At 39.6% G+C, this 24,690-nt stretch overlaps 2 protein-coding genes across 7 annotated transcripts in view; one reads left to right on the forward strand and one right to left on the reverse strand.

Moving 5' to 3' along the window:
- Positions 1–1,569, reverse strand: part of TXNRD2 (thioredoxin reductase 2) — a 31,153-nt gene extending 29,584 nt beyond the window's left edge. The window contains exon 1 of one of the 2 annotated variants that reach the window (XM_030460317.1): positions 1,056–1,569. In XM_030460317.1, coding sequence (XP_030316177.1) covers positions 1,056–1,131 — 76 coding nt within the window. In that variant the 5' untranslated portion in view covers positions 1,132–1,569. The remainder of the gene's footprint in view (positions 1–1,055) is intronic. The other variant, XM_030460318.1, reaches the window with a different exon arrangement.
- Positions 764–23,064, forward strand: COMT (catechol-O-methyltransferase). Of its 5 annotated transcripts, XM_008502745.2 has the most exons (6): positions 6,761–6,822; positions 8,137–8,222; positions 16,732–17,014; positions 18,651–18,844; positions 19,947–20,078; positions 21,764–23,064. In XM_008502745.2, exons 3-6 carry the CDS (start codon positions 16,732–16,734, stop codon positions 21,941–21,943), a joined length of 789 nt encoding a protein of 262 aa, XP_008500967.1. In that variant the 5' UTR covers positions 6,761–6,822; positions 8,137–8,222; the 3' UTR covers positions 21,944–23,064. The 5 variants fall into 5 exon arrangements, with proteins under 5 accessions (XP_030316182.1, XP_030316179.1, XP_030316180.1 ...); XM_030460322.1 differs by lacking the exons at positions 6,761–6,822; positions 8,137–8,222 and adding an exon at positions 764–903; XM_030460319.1 differs by lacking the exons at positions 6,761–6,822; positions 8,137–8,222 and adding an exon at positions 1,206–1,807.
- Positions 23,065–24,690: the final 1,626 nt, after the last annotated feature.

The raw sequence follows: 24,690 nt of genomic DNA on the forward strand, positions 1-24,690 counted from the left end.
CAGGCAAGGAAGACAGGAGAGCTACACCAGAAGGTAATTATAAAAGAATACACTTTTTTTCTCTAAAATGTGTTATTGATGATTTAGATTTTCTTTAGTGTATTTGTGCAGTGTCCCAAACCATTCCCCAAAAATTATTGAAGTATATAATCCGTTTTTTGTGAACCAATGACAGAAAATAAGACAGTCCAGAAGAAGTGAGGAAATAATTACATTTTTACACAATGTCCTATGGAGCTCTCTCTGCATGATTACACAGTTGCAAACAGGTCTTCTGTCTCTGCACTACAACAGCACATTCTACACGTTGATACTTCTGCAGGCTACCTTACTAGGCTGGCTTCAGCTGCAATGTAGACCTTGCTGGGGTGTGGTGGGGCAGCCAGAGGTAAGCCAGCCCGTTCTGTCACCTCACCCTAACTCCCCAGTCTCCTAAAAAAGTTCTGAAGTGGCAGGAGGCAGGTGAGCAGTAACTCGTTTCAGAGCAAGGCCATCGGGCAGCCTCTGCTTTAAGGGAGCTGCCAGGGGTTCAGAGGACAGCCAAGGCCTGCAGCATCCCCACACCAGCCGCACGGTTGAGGTACTTTTCTTGTCAGTTCAGAGCGGGCTGTCAGAATAAAAAGGCTTAACAGTGCCCAGTTGCTGGAGTGAAGCCTAGAGAACCGGTCTGGCTGTCTCACGGGTGGCTCTGGTACCTCTCCGGAAGGCCTGGCCGGAGGCTTCGTCCGCTTCACAGCCACCTGCGGCCCTCAGCAACTCAGGGGACGGGCGGGGGTGGCTCTGAAAGCCGGTACGAATGGAGGCAGACCGCCGCTCTCCCCTCCTCGGCCTCTGAGGGAGGAGAGCGGCGCCTCCGGGGGTGAGGGGTGGTGACGGTGTCCGGTCCCCACCGCAGCCACACAGGTAAGGCGCCCGGGGGACTCTCCCCGCCGTGCGGGTGGCGGGAAGGGCTCGGGGGACCCTCCCCAGACACTCTCAGCATCATGATGTGAAGGCAGCCCGCTTCCCGCCAGGAGAGGCGGAGGTGAGGCCCCTGCCAGGCGGACACCGCGTACCTGAGAGGGCTCGCAGCGTACGACACAGCCCCGAGACTCCCAGGAGCCGCGCTCGCCTCCGCCACAGCGCGGCCATGCTGTACGGCACCGGGGCCTCCGCGCCCAGACAGGACCCCGGCGGGGTGGCCGAGCAGCGCCTGACGGGAGGGGAGCGGGGGTGAGGGCACGGCCCGTGATGGGTTGAGCCCTCCCGCCTCAGCCTGAGGGAGCCGCCGCTTCACGCTCCCCGCTGGGGCGAGCGCTCGCCCTGCGCCTTGAGCGCCGATTTCTGGAGCCGCTGCGACGCTGCCAGAGGGCTTCTTAAAAGGCGGGCACAGACGCCGGCTGTAGCGAAGCGCAGTTTGCGTTAAAATCGGACGCGTTGCAGGAGATAAAACAGCCTCCGCTTCACCTGACTGTTTTTCCCCGAAGATGATGGTGCAAAAGGTGCTCAGGGAAGGCGTTTTGGGAAACAAGAGGCACGAGACGACTGCCCGGAGCCTTCACCGATACTGGGGGCCTGCGCTTTCTCCTCTGAACCTGCCCACCCCTTTGTAACACACCCCGAGGGGTGGGCTGCGTGAGGTGGAGGCCCAGACTTAAAAACCTCTTGAAGGTGGTTTGAAGAAGGCCTGTCCTCTCCACCAGAATCAGAGGCAACAGTTGATGGATTCCTGTAGCTCAGACCCACTCAGCCCTGACAGGGAGCAGGGGCTCTGGTGTGGGAGAGGCGGCTTCCTCACACAAAATGGCGGAGCAGGGCAGTACCGCAGGTCAGTGGTTGAAACCAGCACAGATTTCACACACTGTTTATCTTTGGTAGGGCAGATGCCTGCACAAGACAACCTGCTGGAGTACCTGTAAGCCTTTGGCACCTGTTGATGAAATAAGAACGGTGTTGCTGACCTACTTCAGGTGGAAACTGAGTTAGCAGTGCTCTGAACGTATTCTGTCAGCCTAACGTAAAAGGCCTCAAAGTAGACATTGATCCATACCACAGAGAACAAAGGTCTTTCAGTACTTGGCCCTTACTGAAGCACTGTAATGACCCTGCCTTCTGCTTATCTAGCAAGTTGTAAGTGATAAATAACCACTATAGCCAACACTCTGGGACAAAGAATCAACTGCTTTTTCTTGGGGAGAAGCTGGTGACAAAAAACAGTTTTAGGAAGTCGTGGTTCAGCTGCCTGTGGAGCAAGGGCCTGGCTCACGAGGGGGCAGCATCCAACTATTTTGTTTCAGGAAACATCAATCATCTAGTCAACAGTTGAAGAGAAATGGCAGGAAAATAGATTACTTGAAGTTTTGTAGAACTAAGATCAGCTCCTAGTGTAGGTCTGTTTGGGGTTGTTTTGGGATTTTTTTGTCACTCCATTAATACTTGAACATACCAGAAGCAGGTATTACAATAACTTTAATAAATGTATTGACTACCTGTTTGGTATCACTGCTATTAAAATAAATAAAGAACAAACAAAAACATAGCAAAACCCATCTCTGTTGCCCCCTGCGGCACTAATTATTAAATCACAAGAAACACTGCAGCAGTAGAAAGGCATGACTAGAGTATCCTGAGGGGCCTTTGAATTAAATAAACCTCAAACATATTCAGATACTAATATTTTATGCTTTTTGGGTACAAGCATTTGAAGTCGTTCTGGCTGTTCATTTTAGCCACTAACCTGAATTGAATCAAGCAATGTTGAGCATATGCTCTTCAAATGACATTTAATTCAGCTGTGTAGAATTAAATTTCCCCTAACACAAAACAATTTTATGTGAAGAAATGTTCCTGCTGCATTATAATATTCTGCTGATAAAGAAGGGCCTTAAATACAGCAAAGCTGTTGATAGAAAACATTACCTTTAACCAGCACCTACAGTGGCAATTTAAGATATAATTGATGGTAAATTTACAGTAATGCTTCTAAACTCTTTTAAAGATAGTTTCTTGGCCAAGTGCCCACGGTAATGACCACATCATACAGTAGTGTTACTGATTGCTTTAATTATTTTAGACCACAGAGTCTAGATAACCAGAGCCTATGCAGCAGTGGTGAGAGTGTAGTTTCTTTTAGATGGTTTTGTTCTTAAACACATCACCACATGCTCTTGTCTAGCTTGAAAGTGAGTCAGTTGCTTTCAGTTGGCATCCTTCTTAAGTCTGGGAACCAGAACTGCCCATAGCTTCTGTTGTGCCACCAGCAGGCAGTGTGAAGCTGGGGTGTCACAGCCTTCCATCTGCATATCACAGCTAATGATGTAGCACTGTTCAGTCCCAAGGCTGAAGCTTTCCCATCAGGACTGCCATCTTCAGATGAAAGTACAAACTCTGAGTAATCCCACTGCACTTTTTCTTGCATATTCTCTCAAGCAAGGATAGAGGTAGTTAGCAGCAATGAGGAGTAGGTTTTGCCCGTGGTGACAGTATCAGTTGGAGTAGCCACTGATATTTGCAGCAGTCAGCACTGAGCAGGTGTGACTGTGCTGTGTTTGAAAAAAACCTTCTCAGGGACAAGAGAAAGATTGTGGTTATCAAGAGTGGTTCCTGATGTGTCTGGCTCATCACCTACAGCTTTCTACTCTCATCATTCTTTTGTGGCTAGTGTTAAGCTGAGCAGAATAATTTGTCATTTTTTTTTTTAAATGTATATATAATATATATATATGTTAGTGTCTCTTAAGAAAGCAAGCATTAAGTCCTTTAGTGGCAAATATATTCCAGTATCAGGAATAATTTACATGAAGCATTGTGTTTCTGCAGTGAAATAATATTTCTTAAAAAAATGGGGGTTAAAAAAAAGCTTCTTACAAGATAGCTATCAGACTTAACATTACATTTCCACATATTTTTTTCAGTTGTATCTAGTCATATTTAAAGCCATAAATTAAATTAATACATTAGATGTGGTTTGGTTCATTTCCAGGGCTGATTATTCAATCTGCTGTAAACAGTGTAGTATTAAAAGGGCAAAGGAAACACCACTGTAATATGTTTTAGAAATATATATAAATTCATTCAACAAAAATAGGGCATTTGTAAAGCATTAATTCATTCTTTTAATGAAGACTTTCTGCTTTTGTATTTATTGTAAGAATAGCTTGGAATTCTGTGCTTTGATTTCTTCTTACAAAAGACCTGTTACATGTATCAGTGGCTTTCTTAAATTTTTTCTCATGAAGGTAACCAGGACCAAATACCTTTTCTACCTAACACTTTAGAAACTCTGACTTTTCAAACACATTCTCTTATCTTTCCTGGTTTTTTGAGTTTTTGGTGGTGTTGATGTTTTGTTTATTTTGGGGGGGTTTTGCGTGGGTTTTTTTCTTTTTCTTTTTTAGTGGGTGGGGTGGGAAAGGGATTATATGAGAGGTTGTATTTTGTGGCATGACTGAATTAATAATTTACAGGAGTGCCAGTATTGTACTGGGTTAGTGGTTGAACTAAGAGGTGTCTGCATGAGGTAGGACTGTTGGGTTTCTTACCATCTCTCTGGTGAGTGATTGTACACTTTTTTTCCCCTCTTTATTTTTGTTCCTCTGCCAGTTTGCAGCATGATGTGCTTAGCATTAAGGAAGGAGGAAGGAAAGAAAAAGCATGTGGAAGGGAAGGCATGTCAAATGGTGAATACAAAAGTGGAAACAGTGACACAGTCTCCATTTCCATGTGAAGTCTACAAACTTGCAACATTTTGTTAACATGGGAAAAACATATCCCATTAGCTAACATTTTTTTAATGCAAGGTCTGCATGTGGATCTAAAACAACTATATTGAGAAAGCTAAGAAAAGCATACCTATCACAGAATTACTCTAAGTCAGTTCATACTTTGAATTCCATTTTAAAATGTTATTCTAAAATAAACACACCATTCTATTTTTTTCTTGCCCCCACAAAATACTCTTGTTACAAAGAGTATATCCTTCTGCTAGTAGTGTTTCCTCTATAGGAAACATTTGTGCTTAAGTTCATAAACTAACAAAAATTATTTAGCATTTCAGCTCTGTTGGTATTTCTTCTTTTGTTTGCTTTTTTATTTTCAGAAATTTGTCCGAAAGACTTGTTCAGAATTTAGTCTATGCCATTTTGTTCCTTCTTTCCTTAACACAGAATCTTCTGTTCATAGTTTGTCCTAAACAACTACTTGATACCAACTGAGGGAAAAAACCAGCAGAAATAGGTGAAGCTTCAAGTGACACAAAGTCTTGACTCCATTCAAATGCTTCAACGTATATTACCAAAAATGTGAGAGTAGAAAAACCAGAAATATGTTAGACTTAACTGAGCTTCTAGGTTTTCATGAGGAGTTATAGTCTTCCAAAGCAGGAAGTTTTTTCCAGACTACATTTAAGATGCACAGTAAATACAAAATAGTCTAACTGCCAATCTGTTAAAGTTTATAGTACAACTTTGCTGACCATCTTTCATCTTTTTTAGCTATTTTCTATTTCAGATAGCTCCAGGCAATTTCTTGATTCATACATGACTGGTGTTTCCTTTCCCAAAATTCCTCTTTTGCATGTTTCTCAGCAATATAAATTAATTTGACTGTTGAAAACAGCAAATTCACATAAAAGAAAATCCCTCCTACTATTCAGAAAATGCAAGCTCAAAAGAATTTTCTTCCATGCAGTGTTTCACATGATCTGTGGGGTTTATGATAATGTGCTAGCTTTCCTGTCTCCCTTTGATTAGGCTTTTAAAAACCAGTCTCTGGCCAGGATTATTAGAAGAAGGGAATGCCATTTGTTGTTATGACAGGCATGGATTTACTGGGAAAGCTTTAGCAAGTGGGGATAGCACTGCCACATCCTATCATGTGATTGCAGCTCTGTAGCCTTCATTGGAGGCTGGGACCTCTGTACATGATCAAGTCTACTCAGGTTTGTGCAGAAAGATCTGAGCTTAAGTCTGTCAACTGTCAGAGCAAGCCAGTCTGAACCAGGCAGTTATTCTGACCTCTTGCCATCCATGTGATGTTTCTCTCAAGCTAAGACATCCTGGGTCTAGCTCTTTACATAGATGTGCTCCATGAATGCAGTATCCTGACATTCTGCAATACTGACTCTGACTTTTAAGATCTTGCCTCTCCACAGAAATGGTACCAATACTTTTTTATCTCTCCACAGTTCTCTGGCCTGTGGGTAGTATCAGGGTAAATTTTTACTGTCTAGAGAAGGCTAAGTCATATGAATAGTGTATAAATGTATGGACTCTGGAGTTTGTAGCATTGTAATTATGTTAGTAAAAACTTACAAAAATTTCAATACCTCTGCATGCCCTGCCTTGGACAAAAAGGTGAATTAAAGACATAAGTCTAGCAACCTACTAGAGAAACTTCTCTTGGAGAAAAAATCATGCCATAATAATGTATTATAGGATTTCAACTTTCTATTAACTTGGAAGTAACTTATCAACATTATCACACAGTTTGGGTTGTTTAACTAACTGAACTCTGGCTTTATCTAGTTTGCAGTTATTGCCATTCAACATTTTTACTTATGTAACAAAACATCTAGAAAAAAGAAAGGGTTACTTTGCAGGCATAGCCTTTATCATACAAGTAAACACTTGTGGGCAGGCAGAAGCAAGTTTGCTCCTCCCATACTTCTAGCCTGAAGAATATGATTCAGCTCAAAATTAGAAGTCCTTTAGAAGTGTTGTCATGGGACACTGCTCAGTCTGGTAAATCTTGGCACTAGTTTATGCTGCTAAGCAGATACCACCCACCAGCTATAGTTAACTGCAAGGACGTCTCCAAAGAATAGCTGTATGCTTACAGAACGAGGTCAGTGCATAAAGTTTTACTGTTTTAAGCTCTCTTCTCTACAGCCCAGCTGTAAAAAATTCTCAGTTAATTTTAATTGAGTGGCATCAGGGATCAGACAAACACAACCTGTCATGGCTTCACAACCAGCTTTTGACTAGACAGGAAATTACTGTCAGTGAAGCTGGAGTGCACTGTTGCTTATTTCAGCCTTTGTTCTGCTTGATGTCTGGATTATAAGAAAATATTTATTGCTAAAACTCTGTGATACAAAGAAGGGATACTTCAAAGTTATTCTGTATCCACATTGGTACTGTCAGGGTCTTGATTATATTTTGTTTAGAGTTACTAAAAACGCTTTGATCTTCACCTACCTCTTTTTTCCCTCCACTATTCTTTATTCAATTAATCCACTTAATTTTTTTTTATTCTTTTCTTGTCATGCTCTCTGGTAGTCCCTAATTCTTTCAGGACCTTCCCACTCACTTGACAAAGCCTGTTTTCAGTTCTTCAGCTCGTGTTTCTGCCACATTTGATACAAACCCTTTCTTTTAATCTTTAAAATATTTCTAGGCTAGAGTTTCAAACACTCACTCACTAGGTCAGAGTTTTGTAGTGAGACAACAGCAGAGAACTACTAGTAGATTGTGTTTGGGTTTTTTCTTGGTTTTTTTTTTGTTTGTTTGTTTTTTATTGTGCAATTTAATTGTAGTTTGATTATATTGTTTCCACCTCAAAGGAAACAATATAGACTATCAAGCCAAGAACAAGGTTTATTAGAACAAGCCTCTTTTATCTTAGAGCTGTTTGTAGCAGAATATTTTTCCAACTGGAAGCTATTGAAATTCAAATGTACTATTTGTAATGTATTGATTGCACCTCCTTCTGTAGTTGCTGCTAAGCAATTTGCTATCCATACCTCTCCTTCCTCCAGCAACACTCTATATTTAACTCACATGCCTAGGTCTTGTTTCTACAACTTCTGCACTGGCTGTAGCGTGCCACGCCTGAGCTGAAAAAATAACTAAATCCCTTGGGCCAAATTCATTCCTGGGGTTGCTTGATTGAACACAGTGCATTTACACAGAGTACAGATTTGGCTCATACCTGACTTTGTCAGCATTCACTGTGCTGTAACTAAGTAACAAGAACACTGTCATTAGGGGACAGGCGAATAGCTTTCTCTGGGGTTATTAGAGCACCGAGCACCTTTAAGGAGCACAGAAATCTGTGAAAGGAGGAGTTCGCGGAAAGGACACCACTCCTTTTAGAGTCTGTGTAGCAGAACTGATAAGCTGTTCCTATGGTGTGATCGAATGTGACTGAATACTGCAGGCTCTTGGACTCTTATTCTATAAAATCCACATCAGAGTAGGACAGGAAAAGATCGAAGAGAAGAGCGTCTGTTTCCACTGAGAAAGGTACAAATTTAAAATTTTTATATTTCTCAGACTTGACATGATTTGTTATCTCAGAGAATGTCATTATTTTAAACGGTGGTGAATAAGAAAGAAGTGGTGTTTTCCACGTTCTGACTGGTACTCATTGTCAGGAAGCCAGTCTGTGGGCAGCAACAGCTTTCTTAGAGAAAAAGCAGGACAGATTTGTGTATAATGCACTGGTACTGTATTGTAAACCTTGAGAGTTGAAAGAAGTGAGATGAGATAACCTCAGCTAACTTGCAAACGTAATTTATGACTAGAAGTCTGCTGGAATTTTTTACTCATTTGTATTCAAGGAAAAAAAACAACGCAACTCAAGCTTTAGTCATTTGACTGAATAGCTGCTTTTATAAATGTGTTGCTGCAGCTGTAGTTTATCGGGGTTTTCATTCTCAAGAGGGAGTTCTGCTACAGCAAAAAATCATTGAAAAACAGACAAAAAGCGAGTACATTTGTTTGCTAGCCCTGTTGCTGCTTAGAGAATATCTTTCACCCATTATAGATATTCTTTACTTTCTGTCCTTTTAAAAACAAACTCAGATTTACTAATACTGTCAACCACATGTCATACCAAACAACTCCATAAACAACCTCTACCTCATCTCTGCACTTAAGCTTACTTTTTCTGCTTACTCAGCCTTAGACTCCTCTAACAAAGCCCTCGGGTTCAGAATCTCATGCATTTGCACAGCACTGAAGTCTTAAAATGCAAAAGAAAAAAATTTCCTGATTTAAAGCTTTAGTTTGCATCAGTGGAAAAAGAGTTTAACTGCATTAACACTGTAAACAATGTACTTGTCATTCAATTTTAGCAGTATTTCTTAGCAGCCTGCAGCTGGTGTCATGTTTATCTCTGCCAGTCCCACACTGTTGTCTTTCAGCATTCCTTCAGGATCACTGGAATTAGAACTGACAGGGAATTTTCTGAAAAAACATAATTTTGGCAGCAGTCATTGAAACCAGATCTTAATGTGTGAGGCCATCCATACCAGTTTTGCTAAAACTCTCTCAAGAGAGATTTCTCAGAAAGCAATTTCTAGCTGAAGTAAGAGACACTGTGCACAATCCAGCTACTTTTCTGAGGAGGGCATTCACTCAGGATTTGAGACCAAGTTTTCATGCCCTGCTCTCTGAGACCGCCTCTTCCCATGCAGTGCTTTAGTTATCTGCTGTGCTGTGGTGGATCCTACCTTGCCTGGCCCCTCTAAAGCTGTTAATTTCTGTAGAAATAATCCATCATTTCAGCAACGGTTTCCTTCCTGCTCTTTCAGATCCCTCAGTGGGTGTCCTCTGTACCAAGTTTCAGCAGTACACTCCCTCTGGCCTGAAAAGCAGCTTGTGGAGAGCTGAGCTGTGCTGGGAGAGAGACAGATTTACACTGGATTAGCAGGCAGCCTTGGAAGCAGGGCAGGAGCATGCAGGGGGGATTTGGGACACTGAGGATTCAGCCCATGATACAAAGAGAGAATGTGAAATCTGTCACAGGTGATTATGCTGAGGACAACTATAGCCATTTTGGTCTTTCCTATTCCAGCCCTTTCTCCCTACCACCATTTGGGGTAAATAATTCAACAGGGACTTGCTTTACCACCTGGGGAACATGAAAATCTCATCTGAGAAAACTTTTTACAGAACAGCTCTTAGCGTGCTGACAGGACAGAGCACTTGGTACTTTTAGCAGTGCATTGCCTGCCAGGTGGGACTTGTACAACTCAGATGAGCTACACCAACCACTGGCCTCAAACACTGGTACAAATAATACAAATGCCCCTATGGTTCTGGGGTATATATGAGGACTATCAGAAACAAATGCTTCCTGGGGGTACCTTTAAGGATCTTATTCCTGAAAAACAGTCTTTGCTCAAGGCATGGTAAAGTGCATTTTTTATCCTTCAAGTATTCTCACTCCAAACGCCAGCTTTAATCACATTGTGTATTCACTAGGCCAGTCTAGGTAAGAACTTTGCAGATCCACACAAACCTCCTTGTTGGATGCAGATGAGGCCTCTCTCTGTGGCCAGTTTATCCTGAGCCCTGCTCCTCTTTGTGGGGCACATTGCCATTATATATACTTTTATATATTTTTTTATATATATATATATATATATACACTTTTCTTTGGGTGGTACCACAGAATACCATTTAGAAAAGGGAGTTTTAAGTGGGTAGCAATTACCCTAATTGAAATCCATCTGGGTAGAATGGATTGAAACACCTTTTGAAGATTAGCTGATGGGGCTTCCTAGTAGGGAACAGGCACTTTTAATTTATTTTCCTTTTCCTTTTCCTTTCACTAAGTTTTTTTTTTCTCCTTTCAACCTGAGTAGAGTAGAAAAGATACAAGGATTAAGGGAAAAAAACATGGTCAGGACTTAGCTTCACTACCATGACAACACAAATTCAGACTTCTATAAATGCAAAGTTGTAGTAATCTGAAAAAAACTTAGAAAGAGGGAAATGCAGATTTCATGAAAGAATGCTTAGTGAAAAATTATATTAAGTCGGTTCAGCTTATTTTCATGATGTCAGTGGAAAATCTAAATGTCAAATTCCCAGACTGAAAGTTGCCATTGAAATCCTAGCTATTCACACTTGGCAATATGCTGGTTATTCTCCACAGTGTTGCACTCATTTGAAAATACAGAAACAATAATGACAACAGGACGTAAAAAGGGGGGGGGGGTTGACCTTTAAAAGTATTAAAATATGAAACTGTTGAATTGTGTTGCCCATAGCAACAGAGTAAAATATGTCTGGCAAAAGTTAGTTTGGACTTTCTGACCAAAATACTGTGCCTTTCTTGCTCTGGGAAAAGATGGAGAAAAACAAAATGCCTCATTCACAGAAACTGCCTCTTTCAAGGCAACACAGAACTAAGAGTCAGGAACTCCAGTTCCAGTCATGGCAGAGCACAGGTCTCCTCTGGCCTAGTGCAGAGCACCAGACATTGTTACATACATGTAGAAATGTGCTGACTCTTCTGCATTGTTTTAAACAGCTAATAAATCCTTACTAGTATGCAAATCCCCTGCATACTTTTAGTGCATGAGATACTTAAAGGCATAATGGCAGCTGAAACTTCTAAAGAATCTGAACTTAAAGCTTTTTAACCCTTAAAATAGTGGGTGCAGAAAGTCATTTATGTTCTAACATTCTTCTCTCTGCAGATTTAGCAGCAGTGCCTCAGCAATGAGTTAGACCCCATTGTCCCCAAGAACTCTACTACTACAGACCATTTATATTACCCTCAAAACCATCACACCACTGGAGAGATTCTGTTGTGAAAAAAACATTGAATGATACAAATTTATCAAGCATTTCCCATTCACTAGGTTATGTCATCTAATAAACTTTAAATTAGATTCTAAACCCTGTAGCAGCAGAATGCTAAAGTACTGTCTGGATGCTTGGAGACTTGTAATAAACTCTTAAACAACCAACCAGTACTTGGCAGTTAGATTAAATGCATGAAAAAATACAGCAAGATTGGGTGTTAACATCATTTCTCAAAGGTCTGATTTGTCAGCAGACTGAAATCACTTAAGGAAAGTGAAACACTGTCTCCACATTTTCCCTTTTGTTTCTAAACTCAAGAATAATTATGTTACATAGGTGTTTGCTGTCTTGGTCTCTCAAAACAAATCTCTTTAATTAATGCAGAGCAAATCACTTTGGCTTTCCTTAGGTGTTATCCATATCTCCATAACAGGGACTTTTGTGATAAAGATTGATGCAGATTTACACCACCTTCAAAATTACAGAAGTAGCAGTAACTTTAACTTACTCTTGTGGCAACAAGATAGCTCACCCAAGACCAGATAAGAAAAATGTTGCTAAGATGAGACTCAAATCTAAGTTCCCCAATTAAGGATCATGAAGTTTATTCTCATTTCAGTCCTAGGGAATAACAGTCTAGTGCACATGCTCTTTTTGTAGAAGAGGCTTTTAAAATTATGTTTAGGACTTAATTGTCAGTACAAAGTAAAGCAATATCAGTTTGTCCAAGTTAAATTTATAAAGTGAGGTTCTGTAATTAGGATTATAAGGATTCACCTTGATTAGAAATATGTTCTACCTAACAATTTTCAACCTCCCATTTATTATAAGAATTGCCAGCTTGTTTTTGCATCTGTAGGAAATAGTCTTATTAATTACCCATAATATAATAAACTAAGGATAAGAATAGTTAAATAAGCAGATTTTGAAAAGCATTAGGTTTGATATATGTGAAACGCAATGAGGCATATGTCCTTATTAAAACCCAATGCATTTTAACATGCTTACTTTCAACATGTTTATTTTTCTTCTCAGTAAATACCAGTTTTTAGCAAAGGGAGATTGCTTTGGAATCTGAGAGACAAAGAGTAGAAATCAGAGGATGAGATCAAATGTCCATATATGTTCATCTAATAGTGTTATGAGAGCTTCATTTTTTATGAAACACCAAGAAAAGTATCAATTTGAAATCACTTGATTACTTGGATTTAAACTTAAATCTGATGTTACCAGTTGTTCTAATCCTTATTTTTGCACTTCAAGGAATTTTAAGACCAATTATTTTTAGTAGTAAATGGAAACATTTACCAGGAGGACTGGTAAATAGCATTACTGAATGCTGACCTTTGGTGAAGTGGCTGGAGTTACCTGTACCAGAATCAAAAACAGGATGTATTTTTTTGTGCTCTATCACATGGGAATTTTTATAGCTTTAGAAAAACTGGAGAGCCTGAAATAGTAAAGGGGTACTGAATCCTCTACATTAACTATTACTGCCATAATGGTAGACCCTGAAGTCTGAGCCATCCTCTTGAGTCTTCTTTTACAGCACTGGAATGACTTAGACACTTTATCTTCAAGGGCAGGTAAACTGAGGAAGCAGATTCTCACAGTTTGTGTTTGCTTCTCTCTTTGAAACTGTCTCTTTAAAACTCTGTAAGCTGAAGCAGAGGTACTCCCATTTAAATGCTGATCATTTGATTACACATTTCAGCAGGGGAAAACTGCTGAACTGCATTATGAAATTATGATTTTGTCTTATGAAACCTGCCCAAATGAGTAAGACCAGATGCATAAGAAAACAACCCAGTACTTTAGAAAGATTTGTCAGTAGTTTGTCAGGTTGGGACATGAAATTTTAATAAGTTTTCTTTTGAACTCTGTCTTCTCAAAAACAGATTTAGTGATACATGTTACTTATTCCCTTCTGTAATGTTTTCCCTCCAGTTTTCTGTTTATCCGCTTGCTCAATTTTCCATCTTGTCTACTGTTTTCCACTTCAAACTGAAGCTTTCAAAGAGAAGGCTCTATTTATCAAGCCATTTCTAATGCACATAAGAGGTTGCAGTATTAACTTGTGTATTTGCAACCTCAGTACAAGCATTAAATAATAAGACTGACTGCCTTGTAATAAGTGGTTATGGGAAATTTGACTATGTGCAAGTTCAGTTTTATTGCATATTTAATGAATCTCATGAATCCACATTAAAGCTAAAATTACAGTTGCATTTTCTAAAGCTGTCATAACATGGCTGTCTCTTAGGTAGTGACAGTTTTAAATTGGTTGAATTACACACTTAATTTTCATATCAAATATTTTCCAGCTAAGAATATGAAAGCAATTACCTATTTTGGTACAGATATTTTTCCCCCTCTAGGTGCGTGTTCATCACCAATGCATCTTGCACTTGGTAGACTGCTTTTACAGTCTGCTGGTATCCTTAATTTTTTTTCATATCTAAGAAGACAGAAATTAAGAGAGAGAGAGTCTTTGAAAAGGAAACTATTAAAAAAAAAAAAAGAAGAAGAAGAAAAGAAAAGAAAAATATGTCTGAGTTGCTCCTTTTAAACAGTACCTTCTCTGGAAAGTGTTTTTCAGGATAATTGCCTCCTAAAGGAGTTCTGCTAAGAACAACACATACTGACAGTTTAGGGAAGCACTGGGGTGTTATACAGTAGTAACAACAACAACAACCATCATCATCATCATCATCCTAATAATTGAAAAACATTCTTTGATACAACAAAAACAAGTGAACTTGTCTAGGAATAGAAAAGAGCAGCGTGTATTATACAGGTTGTTGGTATCTGTGAGCAGCCTCTAAGGATCTGTGGAGGCAAAGTGAAAATGGAGGGGCAGGTAATTTTTGTTAAGTTATGAAAGGAGGTCCTCATAGTCTGTTCCTTGTTCAAAAAGGAACTTTTAGCACCCTGTTGGACAGGGGATGGGGCTGAGGTAAACTGCAGGTGCTGACTCTTCCTGTTTTGGGAAATTTGACCAAATGGCCTTCTATCTACACCAAGCAACAAAGGAGGAAAGCTGTTCCTCAAAAAATGTTCCATCTAGTTCATCCTGCAGATATCATCCATTCTTGCTGTCTGAAAGATCTTTGAAGGGCAGCCCCAAACACACTGGCAGAATCTTGTAGTGCTAAAGCAAACAGCCTGTGGCAAGTTGTACTCAGAGGATGCCAAAGCATCCACTCTAACCTAAGAATTATGTCTGGCAGTAGTCTGAAATAATTCTGAATGCCAACAGTCTTCACTTGTAGCAGGTCCTGAATACAGTTGGACTGACACAAAGTCAGTGACTGGTATGTAGGGCTTATGTGGTTTCCCTTTCCCAGAGACAGGAAGGTTAGATACCTGCTGGCATCAGTGAATAGTTTCTGGGCTACATCCATTCATTGCAGTTCAGAATAATTATTTCTCAGCTATGTCAGTAATACAAATCCATCTACAATGACCATACAATCAACTAAGCCATGAAAGCCAAGTGAAGCTAGAGAAATATTTTCCTGTTAAAGCAATGACATTTTCTTAACCCAATCCAAGTTCTCATTGGACAGATAACATGGAACATTTTCACATAGAAGACTTAGGAATAGCAGAAGTCTCATCTGGAAGGTGCAGTTGTGCCTGATCAGCAGAACTACTGGCACATAGAAGGGAAGAAACAAAAACTACATCCAGGCCTTCATGATTGTGTTGAGATGAAGAAGTAGGTTCTTAATAGCAAGGAAACAGAATTCTGCAAGTCTAAGAAGCAAGATTTTAATGTGTTAATGATGCTGGCAAGCGCTGAAAAGACATGTCTCAGGTCAGACTTTGCAAAGAAAGGGTTGAAGATAAGCATTAACATTGGTGACTGCTGAAAAGCTAAAATAGTAAAATTTTAACTTCTCCAAACAAATCATACTTGTGCAACTAAGATAAGTGGATGGGTGAACAAACTTTGGCTGTGCTGTGGGTTGAGCATATCTCCATGGAAACTATGTCATCTTCTGAACTCAAAATGTGTTCTGCATGATGATACAGATTTTAAAGCAGTGGAGTAGTTTTTGTTCCATGTGTGATGTGCATGTGCCAAGTTCCACAACTGAATGGAGGTCTGACCACCCTTAGAATTAAGGATTTTTCTGGGTCAATTTCAGGGAAAAAAAATAAAAGGGAAGGAAGAACAGTTAGGGAGAGATCTGGATTTGGCTAATCATATGGCTCCATTCCCTCTAGTTTTGGGCAGCCCGACAATGTTGTAGCAGTGGTTTAGCTGAACTCCAGGCAGGTGGAACATTAATACAAGTTTACGAGGAAGATACTCACCATTTTTAGGAAGCTGGAAGAAAGACTTATCAGACTATAAAGGGTTGAGTGCTGTGTTCTTAAAAAATAACAGTTTAAAAAAACAGTGCAACTCAAGCCAGCCTGCTGTTGTTAACAAATTGGTTCTGACTCCTCTAGACCTGTATTCAAGTGCCTAATTAGTCTTAAAAGAACAAATGAAGTTGGCAATCATTCCTCCTAACAGTAACTGCAGCACATTCCAATCGGTGCTGCCCTTAGTGTGCAGCTGTCAGCAGAGGTGGAAAGGCAGAGATGGTTTAAGCAACATTATCAGAAATGAGGTGTGTTTGGGTTTGGACAAGAGGAGCTTGACATGCAGAGAATCATCACACAAATCACAACTCTTAGTTTGGCACCATCTCAAAGGCTAACTCAATTCCTTAATTTTAAGAACCCTTTATCAGCTAATTAGTGTGGGTAAAAGTAAGGGGTGTGATATTCCATATTTCCTTACTAAAGTCAGCTTAGAAGTTTCCCAGTGCTCAAAAGTTGGAAGAATGAGCTCACATGCAGGCTCTAATTTCAGTTTTTAAATCCTTTGAAAAATGGTTAGAACAGATTTGATGCTGAGAGGCTCCTTGTGCACGCTTGGAGCCAGGGCTGAGCAGCTGTGCGGGGGAAGGGACCAGACGGTTAAATAAAGCTACTTGTTGACTGCCAGGAAAATTGGCTTCTAAAGGGAGTGCCACAGAGCACCATCCATTATCAAGTGACAGAGAATAATTTTCAGCTACTCTGGACAATACAATAATTAAACTCTGTGTGCTTCTGTTCAGTGTGGCTGGTTACTGCTTATGCAGCTTAATATTTACAAGAAAGATAGTGCTCTCCTGTGCCACCTTAACCCTGGACTGTTTTTCTTTTCCAGATGCTGGAGATCTCCTCAGGCCTTTTGTTCATTGTCCTCGGCCTGCTTTTTGTTTTGCTGCTCTTGGTGGTGCTCATCAGGAAAAACAGCACTGCTGCCCTTATCTGGAATGAAATAATCCGGGAGAAAATAACCAATTTCATCATGAATCAGAGCAAAGAACAGAGGATTTTAAATTTTGTTCTGCAGAATGCAGTCCAAGGAGACCCCTGTAGTGTGCTGAACACTATAGATAAATACTGCTCCCAGAAAGAATGGGCCATGAACGTGGGTGATGAGAAAGGTAATTGCAGCAGGGATCAGCACTCCAGATCCTTCAACACTAGCACAATACAGGACATCTTAATGTAGTCACATAGTAACTTGCATCTGCTGCCAAAAAACAACCCACAACAGCCTTGTGGTCAGCAGAGTAGTTCTGTAAACAGTAATGTGTGCTTGTGTAGATGTCTGTGAGGAGAGGTATCCAGTGAGTAATCCAGGAAATCACAGGACCAAATCAGGATTTGTTCATTGTGTACATTGCAAGTGAGTAAGCAGAGGGTAACAATTTATGAGAAAAATCTAGGCTTGTGTAATGCCTCAGTTCCTATACAGGGTGGCCTTAAGGTATGATTAATTACATTAAAGTACTATCAAGATTTTTAACACTGCTACTTAGCAAGTAAATCAACTTGTTCTTGCCTCCTAAAGAAAAACACATGGACAAAACATTTTTTCCATAGCTGCAGGAAAGTGACAACATTTTCAAAAAACTGAAAGGGCAAAATGTTAACAAGTTCACTTACAAATAGGCACAAAAGTATTTCATGCTGGGAAAATACTGAAGAAATTTGCTTAGTCTGGGATTAACATAGCTAATGAAATACAACTGGAAGCACTGCTATAAAAATGCTTCTCTGTCATGGGTACATTTTGTGAAACTCACTCCTCTGCTTAGGGCAACAGAATGGTATGTGGTGGCTGAATAGGAGTCTGAAAGCTCTTGATTTTGATCATTTGGGATTATATTCTTAAAAATTCCACTCTAGATTTGCTCTGACTAGATGACCTTTTCTCAATGAAGCATCATCAAATTTAATGCATCTTTAGTTCTTAAGATTACAAGAGTGACCACATGATCCGAAGATGCAAGCATCATCATCACAGTATACTTACACAAATGACAGGCAAGAAATCATAGTGAAATGTAAATGTACACAGAAAATTCCATAGCTCACAGTAAAATCCCTTCAAATATATTTTCAGATCAATTATCTAGTGTTTAACTGTACAGGTCAGAGGAGATCTTTTTCTCACAAATAAATCCTTTTCTGCAGGACTGAATATAGTACACTGTCATTTCTTTTTTTGGGTACATTTTTCTGTTGTTAACAATTAACTAATATTTTCCACCCCATAAATTCATTTAGGGAATCTGAATATTTTGCAACTTTATGACTACTTTTCTTTTTCCACTTAAAAACAAGTATTTAGGGGGAGAAGTTTTGCATCAGACTTCTGGACTTAGCATTTGCTACAAATATGAGCACTCAGAATTTCAGGAGTTACATATTTCACAAATTCGGCTGGTTTCTGCAGTAAGTTCTTGGAAAAAGACACTGCATTTTTGTCTTGTAAGATTATAAATATTTTAGTTAATTCAAGCAATTAATTAATTCCTTACTCAAAAATGTTTATATTGTGAAACTAAGATTTCCTCAGTTGAAAGTCTGCATTTTCAAACTTAAGACTGCCCATGATCAACTTGATCACAGATAAGCAAGCAAAGGAAACAGTATGTAATTTGACATCAACCCTTAATTTTTGAAGGTCTTGAGCAACTGAGTACATGGTTGCTATCCTGTCACTAACCTGCTTTTTCTTATGTGAACCAGTTTGGTTTTGCCTAGAAGTTAACCTATTTTCACTTTATCCAGGTTTAATTCTAGACAAGACAGTGGAAGAGGTCCAGCCATCAGTGGCACTGGAGCTGGGAACATACTGTGGCTACTCAGCAGTCAGAATTGCTCGGCTGCTGAAGGCAGGAGCTCGTCTCCTCACTGTGGAGTTCAACCCAGAGTTTGCTGCTATAGCCAAACAGATGATTGAGTTTGCTGGAGTACAAGACAAGGTAAACAGCATTTGGCTAGGGTTGGTATGAGGAAGCAATACGTGGACAGTGGGACTTTATCCATATAAAAATCAAGTAATAGGTTTAAATCTCCTATTTGTCAAGCAAGTAGGAGACCTTAAATGTTTGAGAACATGAAGAATTTAATCATCATGCTTGATAGCAGGGGAAAGCTGTCAGAGTCCGTGCAAGGTCATCTGCTTTTCTGTCCATACAGTGCCAATGAACTGATTCTGTTAGCATCAGTCAGGGGTCCAAGTACACTGCAGACTGAGCTGAGAGACAGGCTTGTCAAGATGTGTCTGACCAAAACAATCAGGGCTGTTCTCCAAAGTTCTTTACTATGCGAGTCAGAATGAAGATTTGTAGGGGGAAGACCAGAAACAATCATATTCATTCATATCTCCTTAACATTTTGAAAGCATTTAGATTTCATCTTCCAGTTAGGCCTTTTCACTATTCTCTGGTTAATACAATGGATTGGCCATTTGCTGAGAGCTGTTTTCAAAACTCATAGAGACTGTAAGAGTAATACAGGCCTGGAGGGAGGCTCCAGAGTTATTTCACTTATTATAGTCACAGGACATCAGTATGCACAGTCCTTTTTATAAAATTGATAACCACTAATGCAAAAACTGGTTAATTTACTGTCATTATTGAACTGCAAAGCATGTATTCTTCTCAATAATCAGAATCCTTTCTATGAATTCCATCCAACATTTATTCACATTTTGTCATCCTTTTTTTCCTTGCACCCAGTTAACCCTTATTAACTGCCTCTGTGCACAGCTACAGTCCCTGAATGCTCACATTTCACTGTGTTACCTCCCAACAGATAGATTAAAATATTGGTTTTCTCTATATAAACTAAAAACTTCCAATCAGTGTCAAGACTGAGTACAACAGAAAATTGAACCATAGTCTAATTTCATAGGTAATTTTTACAGAAGTTCACAAAAAGCAGCTCATTATGTGCAGTACACTTCAGATGATATGAACTTGTCCAAATCTAGTTGGTCACAATATATATGTATCTAAATGAGCTAGAGACACATGCTTCTTCTGTATGGTTCACAATTCATCAGCTGGATTTGCATTTCAGGTAAAAGTCTTAGAAGGCCCTTCAGGTGAAATTATTCCCCAGCTGAAGAAAAAATATGAAGTGGATACTCTGGATTTTGTATTCCTGGACCACTGGAAAGAGAAATACAAATCAGACACCATCCTGCTTCAGGTAAGTCTACTCTTCATATGGGAGTGTCATTTTTCTATTATTGTCTTCACAAGTAAATCCACTTTTTTGAGGCTGCCTCTTACATTGAGAAACTGCCAACTACTTCCTAACTCCTGCTTGAGGACTGCAACATTATTTTCTCATCCAGGCCCTTCTGGTTTTGTTTTTTTAATTTCAGTCCTGTCATCTTGATAGTTGTTTGAAAAGGAAATTTGTTTGGGGTTATGAACAGCCAGTACTGAATTTACACAACAGTAGCTAAGAAAATGTTCCCTATCTACAGTTACTTTGTACCCACAGAAACTTCTTCTAAACTGCCTGTGTAAGAATGACTGAGCTTTTCCCACTAAGAGCTTGCACATCCTTATCTGAGCTTAAGCTCCACAACATAGCCAAAACAAACAGGGAGTTTAGTTCCACCACAGTGGTCAGTCTGATGCAACTATGACACGAAATTGCTTTGCATTAAAAAAACGGAATACCTTATGAAATGAGGAGGGGAAAGATGAAGAAACAATCCCTACATTTTCTCAGATTTTACAAACATTCTAACATACAATTTTGCAACGTGTTGCAATATTAATAGTGAATATTAAATATGAATATAAAACATTCAGATAAAATATATACTGAAAGTGGCTCAGACAGCATTCCTTTTAGTGCACTTCTAGCAAAGCCTGACACAAAGAGCATCCAAAATCCTGATGACCAGTGGAAAACACAGCATATTGTCACTTGCAGGCTTCTATAAACTGTGCAACAGACCAGAGGATATTTGCCATGACTCTAAAAAACTGGCTTTTACTGTGCTGACTGGGGATCAGTCACAGGATGCAAAACCAGTAACCTAAACAGCCTTCACATCACACTCAGCAACAGGACTTCTCTAATATACTGGGAACAACAAAAAACCACCCATGTTTAAGCTACAAACTCAAGCCTGTAACCACAGGATAACAACCAGGATGATTAACCATAGACTGTGTGAAACCAGCTGGCAAGCTCAGATAAGCAACTTCTACAAGACAAAAATACCAGTAAAAATGAGGTTTGTAGTTATACTGAGGATAAACATTGCACTTCTTGAATATTGCAAGTTAATTATCCCTTGTGGAAATATTTCACAGTGATCTTCATTGTGCACAAACCCTGTTTCATGCCCAGCTCCTGAATAAAGTGGCAGAAAGTTGTACAAGATGAAAGGAAAACAAGTGCAGAAAGTATCTTTTATTCTTTAGCAGTTACGTAGTTTAACTGAGAGTGGTACTGCCAGTCTCACAGGTGACCTTAAGAGCTACTACATCATCTTAATGCCATATAAGAAGTTTTCAAACATCAGACATGAGAACCTAAACAAAACTGTCTTACTGATCATGTAGATGAAACTGGAAACAATCTCAGCATCAAACTGCATGCTTCAATGCAGAACCTGAATGACCCAACATGTTATCAGCATCTCTGATGTTCTACTGATCATGTCAACAGAAAAAGTCAGAACAATAAATGTGACCACAAAGGATGGGAGAGTTACTCAGCTTATGCTCCATCTTTTCCTCCATTCATAGCTGTAGCAGAATGAGGTTTTGGATGCAGGCACTTGAGTATGACCTGGTTAACCTGAAAGTGCATTACATTCAAGCCTGTCTGCTTAATAGTCACCATGAAGCAATTTCTCTTCTTTCTAGGAATGCAACTTGCTGAGGAAGGGCTCAGTTCTTCTGGCTGACAATATCATCTTCCCAGGAGCTCCAGAATTCATTGACTATGTCCGCAACAACCCTCGTTTCCAATGCACTAATTACCCATCTCATCTGGAATATATGAAAGTGGAGGATGCTATGGAAAAAGCTGTGTTTTTAGGGTAAAGAGAGCCATTAATACTCAACTTTTGCTTCAAATGATGTAAATGCAACTGCACAGGTGTATTTGCCCATGCTTTAAATCATTTTGTGGGGGGTTTTTTTTGTTTTGGTTTTCATTGTTTTTCCCATTTTGGAGCCTGTAATTAAAGCAAGTGCTAGTGCAGATATTTTTAGACCAGGTGGAAACCAAGACTGGGAGTAAGTAGGGTAACTGCTCAAAGGTCTGTTCCATCATTTCACATAATTCAGCAAACCCAGGGTGATGCACATTGCCTTACCTTTACCAACACATCATCAAACAGCAGTCTGTTAATTTGAGCTCAAACCTGATCAGGTTTTGGTCTTAGAGTGAGGTGGAGAAAGTTGCTGCGACTTCTGAAGACTTGTGTCCCCAAGCTACACTGATTAACTATTATCAAGAGTGGAAAAAGCATGCATGTTGCCAGAAAAGGCCATTTCAGGAATCCTAATTACTAACATGCCACTTAATGCAATGAAGGCTCCTATCATGGTATAAGATACTTTTTGCATAGTTACTGCAAAAGTTATTGATCATCTCTATACTAGAAAAAAGGACATGCACTGAAATAAGGAAGACCTATGCAGTGATGAGAAAATATAACAGAATTTTGCAAAAGCTAAACAGATGAAATTATTAATCTGCCCATGCAGAGGCAGGGAAAACTGAAGTTTTAAAATAAACACAGATAAGAAACAGATTAAAATACAGATAATAAAAGAAGCAGGCTCTTTCCAAAGGAACACCAAAAACTACACATCATCAGAGACTTCAAGAAAAACTTGTCTATTGCCTCAAATTAAGTTTAATTATCCCCCTCATTATTTTGTCTATACATAGTGTGTGCTTTTTAGGGGCTAAGCAAACCACTTACTCTGAAGTGCTGTGTATGTTTAAGATGCTGTCTAAAAATAAAAACCAGAGCTAATGGTTTTTACCAGACGGGTGTTGTAAACACACTTGTCACTAAGAAGATTCAAAGCCAAACCTGAAGTCCAAGCTCACCTGACCAATGCAAAAATTCAGTGACATTTCCTGGCATGTCCTGCTGTGATTGTGTAGTGAGGCAATGGCTGCTTTTATAAATAAAACAAAAAACCCCACATTAGAGCAGGCATGTGACTTCCTTTGTTTTCTGTGAATTCTGCAATGTACTTGGGATTTCCAGCCTTGGAACAGCCACAGAAAGATTCAAGAGCTGAAAATCAATGAAAAGCAGGGATAACTATTTTTCGTCTTTCCCATTATGGATTCTTTCAGGCCTTTTTATCAGCTTCTGCCATTTATAGCCCACCCTGCTGAAGTAGTATCTACCCCAGGCTGTGTGGTTCAGCAAAGCTACCTCCAGGACTCCCATAATCAGCATAGCAGAGAATTGCCCCATGGTATAAAAGAAAACTAGAACAGGCTAAGGTGACAGAGACATTGGAGTTTAGAAATTCACCAAGCAAACCACGGTAACCCAGCCAGCTTGTGATGTGTTGCATTTCACAGGAATATGAGAAGGCAACATGATCAGAGTTTCTTTTACTTTGTCTCATTGAGAAATACACAAGATTTACTATACTGGATTAGATTATGCAGAAGCAGCCCCTTGTGATTCTTGCACTGTCTCGCAGAGGAGCAGACCCTGAGTTCTAACACTTCCATCTCACACTGTATCAGTGGTTTATTCTGTAAGCTTGCTTAGCAGAATGTCCTCTTGGTATTCAGGCTCAACTCAAAGTCACTGGGCCAAACTCTTTCAGGTGATTCCCAGAAACATTTGCAAAATTTGAAACTCTTCAATCTTACTGGCATACACAAGTTTGCAGAGCACACTAAAAAATCTGCACAGCTGATAGGAACATCAGCTGAAAATCACACTGAAAAATATGTACAGCTGACAGGAATTTTATTCTGTACACCTGATGTCATGACTCCAAAGAATTCTCTTTTGATTTTACCTTAAACACCTTTGTACAGAAACACATACCATAGTAGAACAGTTAATGCATACTGATAAACAAAGTCTTATAGATACATCCTGAAGGATGTACAAGGGTAAACAGGCAAACTGTTGTGTACTTTACTAGAGAAGATCAGAAAAATGCATCACTAATGCTAGCTAATGGCCAAGTTAGCATCTGAAACTGTCAAGAAAATTCAAGAAGAGAACTTGTAGAGTTAGCATGGGTATTTCAAAAGATGCATTAGTGAATAATGCATGTGTAATATATGTGCAAATCTAACAGCCACTTTTTAATACTATTCAATACATGCACTTTAATTCATTAGACAGGATCTCCCACATAGCAAACTGAAAAAATAAATACAGTTCATGTAACACCAGATTATTTTTGGAATTCCATAAGGAAGAAATTTTTTTCCACTTGACCACACATCTGAAATGCTCTAAATGATTGGTGGCAAGGGATGAAAAGGAAAAAGCTGCACTCTATTTGCATGACTGACAATTAATTAAAAGGCTTCTCGTCAGTTAAGCAAGTAGGATCTGGAGTCACTGACACATAAATCTGAAATCTCCCAGGGAAGAGAGGTACTTTTCAAAATAAAGTCATGCTTTGAATTCTGGGAGAAGCAAAAAGTAGACAACGCATCTGCTATAATTCAAATATATTCTAAAAACAGACTGGATGTTACTGCAACATCAGCCTCTTGTGATTAGGAGACACAAACTATCATTGCATAAACCAGGGATGGGGGTGCATCTGGAAGCATGTGACTGAAG

This window comes from Calypte anna, chromosome 15 (assembly GCF_003957555.1).
Source record: "Calypte anna isolate BGI_N300 chromosome 15, bCalAnn1_v1.p, whole genome shotgun sequence".
Classification (NCBI taxonomy): Eukaryota; Metazoa; Chordata; class Aves; order Apodiformes; family Trochilidae; genus Calypte; species Calypte anna.

Excerpts from the sequence above, each read along its gene's own strand:
- COMT (XM_030460322.1), top strand. The coding sequence starts at position 16,732 with ATGCTGGAGATCTCCTCAGGCCTTTTGTTCATTGTCCTCGGCCTGCTT. Across the intron at positions 18,845-19,946 it reads TTGCTGGAGTACAAGACAAG|GTAAAAGTCTTAGAAGGCCC; the intron begins GTAAACAGCATT and ends TTTGCATTTCAG. Across the intron at positions 20,079-21,763 it reads CAGACACCATCCTGCTTCAG|GAATGCAACTTGCTGAGGAA; the intron begins GTAAGTCTACTC and ends TCTTCTTTCTAG.